The 8,025-nt window shown below is 39.5% G+C and overlaps 1 protein-coding gene across 1 annotated transcript; it reads left to right on the top strand.

The window, feature by feature from the left end:
• Positions 1–3,453: 3,453 nt before the first annotated feature.
• On the top strand, positions 3,454–5,167 carry cdkn1ca (cyclin dependent kinase inhibitor 1Ca). The gene is made up of 3 exons (XM_072671506.1): positions 3,454–3,977; positions 4,435–4,513; positions 4,632–5,167. Coding segments are annotated over exons 1-3 (573 nt in total). The 5' UTR covers positions 3,454–3,484; the 3' UTR covers positions 4,633–5,167.
• The last annotated feature ends 2,858 nt before the right edge of the window (positions 5,168–8,025 follow it).

The raw sequence follows: 8,025 nt of genomic DNA, 5'->3' as shown, positions 1-8,025 counted from the left end.
TTTACTGTTAGAAAAAAGAGGGGACAAAAACATTAGGGATAAAACATTTATTTAATATTTGTACTAAAGTTTTTGAGTTTTTGTAGTCTTCATTATAAACAAATAGACCATGTTTTTCTAAGATATTAAATTCTCAGATTTTTAACTGCTAATTAAATCCCTTCCTAAAGTTGCCTACATGTTTTATTCTGAATCTGCTGAACTACATAAAGTTAAACAGGACTATTTACACTCTATTACACTCTATTACACTCTATTACACTCGTATTACACTCTATTACACTTGTATTACACTCCATAACAATAACTCTTTGTAATAAGGTTAAGTTTATCAGTGTTCTTAAAAGGTGTTACAACGCATGTTTGCATTTAACAGGACGTTTATAGGCAGCTGAGAATAACTGATGTATAGTTTTTGAGGGCAGCGTTTATTAAAAACACTCAGATCAATGTTTTAAATCAATGTTTTAAATTGCGTTTTCGCTTTAAAAACGCAAAAAATAAAACGTAAATAAAACGTTGCTGTTGTTGGGACAGAAATTGGGCTGCACTGAATACCAAACGTATAAAGCTGTCTTGTGTTGTGGACCAGTAGTCAGATGTCGACAGTAACTCAGTACTGTAGGGTAATGGTTCGTTTTAAGAAATTTGCGTTTAGTTACTAATTGGTTTCGCTTCGTTTCATTATTTTCGTTTCTGTTCCGTTCTGTTCTTGGAGACAGTATCTGTCCTGCTCTGGAATTGGACACTCTGCTGACTTTTGAGGATCATCGTTTTGTTTTTATGCCAGAAGGATCAGAGAGTGTAGAACTTCACAAGTTTCACTTCCAGTGCTGAAGGTCTTGGATGGTCTCAGAAGGTCCACCACAGCAAGCCCAAAACGTTCGCCTAACGTTTTACCCTGTACTCTGTAACGGTCTGGGAAGGGGTTGGGTTCCTGCAATTTGTGGTGAACTATATTATATATCTATAAATTATATATGAATTATAATTTATACGGTTCTCTCCTGGTTCCAGAACCAGCACACAACTTTTTCTGAATGTTATATTAAGGCTGTATTTCCTTATTACAAATTAAAGTTCTCACAACGTTCTGTAAACGTTTCTTAATAGCTTTTACGTTTTACTTTTTAAAAAAAAATATATATATATATGCAATGATGATGTTACTGCAGTCGTTATTTCACACACACCACTCTGCACTTCAGTACAGATACATCAGAACCAACACGAGTGTGTCAAGGAAGGCAAATCACACACACACACACACACACACACACACACACACACACACACACACACATACACACACACACCACCACCACCACCGCCCCCAAACTCCAACCAAGTGTGAAGCGACTTTTAGACAATCACTGGCAACTGCTGCCTGATAGTAGTCGTGGTTGTGTGTGTATGTGTATGTGTATGTGTGTATGTGTGTGTGTGTGTGTGTGTGTGTGTGTGTGTGTGTGTGTGCGCGCTCGCGTGCGTGTGTGTGTCCCGTTGACTACAATACAAGTGATAATACTCTACGGGTGTCTTGTGTTGGTCGCCTGCCAAGCGCCTGCTGTGAGCACCGCTCTTCACTGAGGCCGTGTCCCAAAGGCTGTGTTCTACCAGGGCTGCTGGAGAAGGTTCAGTCCAGTACACCACCCAGTGCTTTACTACAGTGCTCTTGACTGATACAATAAAAAATAATCAGAGACAGTTTAATGATACAATATTTTTGCACATAGACAAAACGCACCAAACGTGGCAGTAATTTAATGTAGAAGTTCTTTACTTTGTCTTAAACCTTTAATCGACCAATAGAAATGCTCCAGAATGAGTCCGAATGAAATCTTTTTCCATTGTCTTCCATTTAAGTTTAAGAAGATTTTTCTTTCTCCTGTGAAGTTGGCGTTTTGGAGATTCGAGGCTTTTGTGTGACAGTGGCTGGTTTACAATGGTTACAATGGTAAACCTTGATTGACATGGTTTACACCTACTTACTAACTGTGACCAACAGCTCTGTCACACTGCACCCACCAAAGACCTCTCCCACTCACACTACCCTGAATTAACATCCATCCCAGTGTCTAAATGTAAATGTAACAAATTCAGATACATTAAACCCGCACATTTTAGTATATAAATTATGCATATATATATATATATATATGCACACTATACTCATACTATACACACATTATAGACACACTATATATATATATATATATATATATATATATAATGTGTGTATAGTATGAGTATAGTGTGTATATATTGAAATATGAAAGTTATACATATATATATACACTATACTCATACTATACACACATTATATATATATAGTGTGTCTATAATGTGTGTATAGTATGAGTATAGTGTGCATATATTGAAATATGAAAGTTATACACATATATATGTTTATATATACATTAACTTTCATATTTCATAACTTATATATATATATATATTGAAAGTTATATAGTTATATAGTTATAGTTATATATATATATAGTTATATATTTCTTATTTTGTATATATTTGTGTTTTCTCTACAGTGAGGGACACCTTGAGGGAAGCTTTTAACTCACCTTTAATGTGATGTGACAATAAACATAAACAAACATTTTTACTCCAAATTCCAAAATCTCAAATTGTTAATGTCATTAAAAAACCTTGTTTCCACATGTTTGATGTTTTCCTATTTTTACATAATGTGAATCTGGCATTTGCCTTTTACGCTGGGTCAATTTCCTGATGAATGGCTGATGCTAATGATGAAATAGAAATGCTTCAAAATGACTTCTGAATAAAATCTTTTACACTGACTTCCATTAAAAGTTAGGAAGGTCTTTTTTCTCTTTCTCCTGTAAAGTTGCCGTTTTAAGATACGAGGTTTTGTGCACTACACTCTTAGAAAGTAGAGATTCTGCAAGTAGACTATTTGAGCAAAGTAAGACTCTTTGAGCAATGGAAAAACAGTTTTGGTGAAGAACCATTTTTTGCAAGGCAGATGTGAGGGTGAAGACCTGGTGAAGAACCTCCACCTCCACTTCTTCAGATCTTTAAAAGGTTCTTCACTCATGCATCTCTTTTACACCAATACTCCCAATATTTTAGGCTTTCTAGAACACAGATATCCCCCAGCTAAGACCTCCAGAGCACCGATGCGCCTCTATAATGATTAAGCCCTCTAAAGCACTAAAAGTCAGGGTTCTACAACACAAGCACGCTTATTGGAGCGCTGCCTGAAACGCTCCTCACTCCCATTCACCAGGCCATTATCATCTTCTAGCCAATCCCGCTTCTTGGGGGAAGGTGGGGGGATGGTCTTCTTTAAGTCGGAGCCTCTAGCGGGCCAATCAGAGAGCACCGCTGTACAAACGTGAGCCAACAGCTGCCTGAAAGCAGCGCCACACGCCTAGCTATAAAAGGTCCGCAGGTCCTCAGCAGTTCATACACAGCTCCAGCTGAACTGCACTGATCTTCACGCACCATGGCCAACGTAGAGGTGCAGAGCGTACTGGAGAGACACGCAGCGCGGAGGACGTTCCCTCTGCTGGCCCGCACTAAGGTCTGCCGGAGCCTCTTCGGACCGGTCGATCACGAGGAACTGAACCGGGAGATGAAGCAGAAGCTGCAGGAGATCTCGGAGGGGGAGCGCAGCCGCTGGAACTTCAACTTCGAGCAGAACTCGCCGCTGCCTGGGAATTACGAGTGGGAGGAAGTGGGCGCGCGGTGCGTGCCGGCCTTCTACCGGGACTCTGTGCGGTGCGGCGCCAGAGCGCGGACTGCTTTGCCGATTTGCGTTAAAGCGGACAGCACGGAGTGCGTAGGGAAAAACGCGGAGCAGGAGGAGCGTCCCGCCGCGGAGCTAAACCAGGAGAACCGGTCCGGAGCGCTGAACGGGACACCGGCATGTGCGCGTAAAAAGAGACGGACTCGGTCTGTCCCGGAGTCTGCAAGAAGTGGCAGCACTCACATCACAGGTAAGCACGAGCATTCATGCCATTATTGTCATTAGCATTATTATTAGCAGTATTAAAATAACAATAATAATAATAATAATACAGTATATTAAATACTAAAACTGCAACATGTGGTGGTGGTAGTATCATTGCGCACGACCTAACAACGCAAATGTCACCCCAGTGATCTTATTCTTCTTTGCATTCTTATATATATTTTAATAACAATAATAATAATAATAATAATAATATAAAAAATATATATGTTTACATATAACTTAAACCATATCACGAGAGCCTGGTTTGGTTCCCGCTGGTGTTGCCGTCTTCCAGTGGTTGCGTCTACAATTTCTGCTACTCTTATTATTATTAGGCTGTTATTTGGGTTCTTAGCATTACTAGATGAAGCAGCTCTAGTGCTGTTGTGGTCGTTTGATCCTTTTCCAGTGCTTAACTCGACTCTCTCTCCTATCTCCAGACTTTTTCCCCAAAAGAAAGAGGTCTGCAGAAAGCTCCTCCACGCCGGTTGAAATCACCCCCCGCAAGAGAATCAGATGGTAAGGAACCTTTTCTGATCTTCAAGAACATCCAGAACTGTTCTAATGTGGTTAGCAGACACCAGCCCGTGGTTCTGGTTGATAAATACTAACCAGGTCTTTGTTGTTTCTTCTGCAGATGTTTGTTTGTGGGACCAGAAGCTCCTGAGTTTATCTGCTGAGCGGATGAAGAACGCAAGGAGCACAGACAGAAAGACAGACAGCCTGCCTTTGTTTGATTTGGGCTATTATTTTTATACTCTCTCTCTCTCTCTCTCTCTCTCTCTCTCTCTCTCTCTCTCTCTTTCTCTCTCTTTTGATCTGATGCATGTAGCAATACTGGCTCTGCCAAACGGACTCTGTTGCAGTGTTAAAACTCCTAAACGGTGCAATTTTCATTTGTTTAAAGGTCTTTTTTTGTGTTATTTGAAGTGTTTGTTTTTGTAGGCTGCAGATAGAGTCTAGCTGTAGGACTGTTGTTTATGTTTATGTTCTCCTTCTTAAAGAAAAATTTAACTTATGTTGTTTTAATTTATGATCCACCATAGTTCGGTCACTTTTTAATTTACAGTAATTGCTGTTAATTTACTGCAATATTTTAATGTTATCTTTTAATTTTAATTTTAATTATTTTTTATTTAAGTTTCTGAGGGATTATCATGCAAAGAATGTCTCTGAGCCGATGTTTAATATATATTTACATATATATATATTCGAGCTTTGTACTGAATCACGAAAAAAAATAAATTATATTTTTGTTTACATCGTGGTCTCGTGCCTGTTATGGAGGAGGGATGAGGAGAGGGGAAGGAGGAGGGAAAGGGGTGGGGGTACAGTATCTCTGCGCGGTGGGGGTTGGTGTTGGAAATGTTGGCTCGGCACTTTTTGCCGGGTGTGTGTTTCACGCAGACGGGTCGAGTTGTTGCTGGTGGGCGCGGCGCGCTCAGCTGTGATAGGGAGGAGGGCAGCTGCGCTGTGGTCAGGATTTAAAGGGCCTTTTCTCTCCATAATGAAGGAGGCAGGTGCCCTCGGAGCCCCGCTTTGTCCCCATAAGACCTTCATTCTCATCCCCCTCTCAGAGAGCCCGCTAATGAAACACTTACCAAAGGCAGGGGGACAAAAAAACACACAGGCTCCTGCTACACGGCAGCCACCTGCCTCCCCACCCCCACCGCACACAACTCACACACACATAAATACCCCTATCCCCACCCAATCACACACACCATGCACACATCCTACACACACTCACGTAATTACCCCTATACCAATCCACACACACACACACAGACACATATATATAAATACCCCAACCCTTACACACTTTCATACACATAAACATCCCTATCCTCATCCAACTTCACACACTTATTTAATACACACACACACACACACACAGAAAAAATACTGTATAAAAATGCACAACAGTGTAAATGACGGAAAATATAATGAAAATAAAACGCAAAAACGAAACATAAAAACTCTGGTATTAAAAACATAAAATGAAATATAACATGTATGAAATATATTCACAGCTTGAAAAGGCGTGTGGAATTTTATTTCACTGGAAGGATAAAATCTGTAAACTGCAAAAAACGAATTGTAAGCAAAAAACAAAACAAAACGGAAACCCCCGAAACGAACTCAAAACAAAAACACCACAAAATACTACAAAAAGGAAACAAAACTATGCTGTGTTTTATTTCTCTTCGCTGATTGATCACAATAGTTTCCATTATTCATTTTTTTAAAACCCAATAAAAGAAAATAAGAAATAAAGAAATAAAAACGGAAAAAGCTGGAAACTGAAAATACTTCCTAAAACAGGATTAATAAGGAAAAATAAATAAATAAAGCGAAATACACTGACGTTTCGGGAAGTGGAGGCGTTTTTGTGTTTCAAATGAAGTTTAGGATACATTTCTAAAGTGTTTGTTAAGAAACGAAATCAATTGTACTTGTTAACATTTATTTTAGATTTCTTTGTAAACCCAATTTTCAACTAAATGTAGATTTATAAATATTTTTTTATTTGAAGATTTCTAATCTTCAACTGCGACACATTATCTGCCTCTTTCTCTTTGGTTCTTTCTGTCTTTTTGTTGTTCTCCTTTGTCTTCTCTATAGGCTAGTCTGAACACAGACTTATATATTTGATTTCTTCCAGAAAATAAAATGGACTAAAAACGAACATCACATATAAACGTAATTTCACCTCAAACCCATCGCCTCGGTGTTTCAGTTTTTTATCTTTAACCCTTAATCTTTAATATTAAAGTCCGGGGGTGGGGACTAGTTCACTAAAGGCTTTTTTAGCATTTCTTTGACCATCTGGCACCAAAAACAAGGCGAAGCGGAACAAAGGGAGGCAAAGGCGAAGCGAGTGCCATCATTCACCTGCAAATGAGCCCGTGGCCCTTAATGCACACTCCTACTGCTCCTAGTGCTCCTCCTGCTCCCAGTGTCCCTATTACGCCTATTAATGCTCCTACTGCTTCTCCTAGGGCTCCTGTTGACGCTTCTGCTGATACTGCTGTTCCTGCTGGCACAAAATCTTCCATTTGTTTCCACGTCGTCCATTTACATCTCAGTCGCGTGCTGGAGAAAGGAAAGATCTGCCCCCACAGGCCCCCCAAAGCCAGCCTGGAGCTCGGAGGGATCTTCTGATCTGAGGGAAACTCTAATCTAGCGAACTATTGATCAGAGGCACTTCTCTCCCTCAGCTGATGGCATTAAATTTCCAAATCCAGTTGAGGGATCAGTCTCTGCCTTTGTGATTGAATAAGAAGAGACTGCAGGGATATTAGCATCCCAAACAGACGAGGAGCACTCCACCAAACCCTCCATTATCAGAGCTGTTAAATGTGAAAAGATCTCATTTTAGTTTCCAAAGTGAAATTTCAATTTTATTAACCGGACTGGTGGGGGGGGTTGATTTTCTAGCTCATATTCAAACCTAAATAAGGTGAAGTCATTAAAGACCCAACTAGAAGTGTAGTACTAAATAACTAAACTACTAAATAAAGCACTGCTTAATTTCTATTTTAAGTGAAATTAAACTAAATTGAGTAAAAAATGCACATTATATCCATATTCAAACAAATATTTCTTTTTTTACCTGAGTACATTTAACAACTTACTGCTTAACTCTGCAAATAAATCAATAAGCAAACAAGCAAACAAGCAAACAAACAAACAGAATACAGCATATGTTGAGTTTAATGTTACTGTGTAGTTTAAATATTTATGTTTCTCAGCAAATCCAAAACAACACCCAAACAGTCTTCGGGTTGCTGGCCCCAAGGGTTTAGGTCGGACCTCATTATTTGAACTTTTACACTAAAATCATTATGTCCAGATTGTTAGGGTTGTCAGTATGCTTTGCTATTATCTGTGAGAGCAGATGGATCATTTCCTCAGGCTCTTGGGACCCCCAGTTTGACTAGCAGAAATCCCAAAGTGCCATAATTGTTCAACCCCTAGCGATCCATATGTACCTCAATGAAGTCAGCCCTCACTTCAAATTGCTTTCT

The sequence above is a fragment of the Salminus brasiliensis genome, chromosome 25 (assembly GCF_030463535.1).
Source record: "Salminus brasiliensis chromosome 25, fSalBra1.hap2, whole genome shotgun sequence".
NCBI lineage: Eukaryota > Metazoa > Chordata > Actinopteri > Characiformes > Bryconidae > Salminus > Salminus brasiliensis.
The sequence above is the reverse complement of the archived record's forward strand: the minus strand, read 5'-3'. Positions and strand labels throughout refer to the sequence as shown.

Coding starts and splice junctions, on each gene's coding strand:
- cdkn1ca (XM_072671506.1), top strand. CDS start 3,485: ATGGCCAACGTAGAGGTGCAGAGCGTACTGGAGAGACACGCAGCGCGG. Junction 3,978..4,434: donor TGGCAGCACTCACATCACAG/GTAAGCACGAGC, acceptor TCCTATCTCCAG/ACTTTTTCCCCAAAAGAAAG.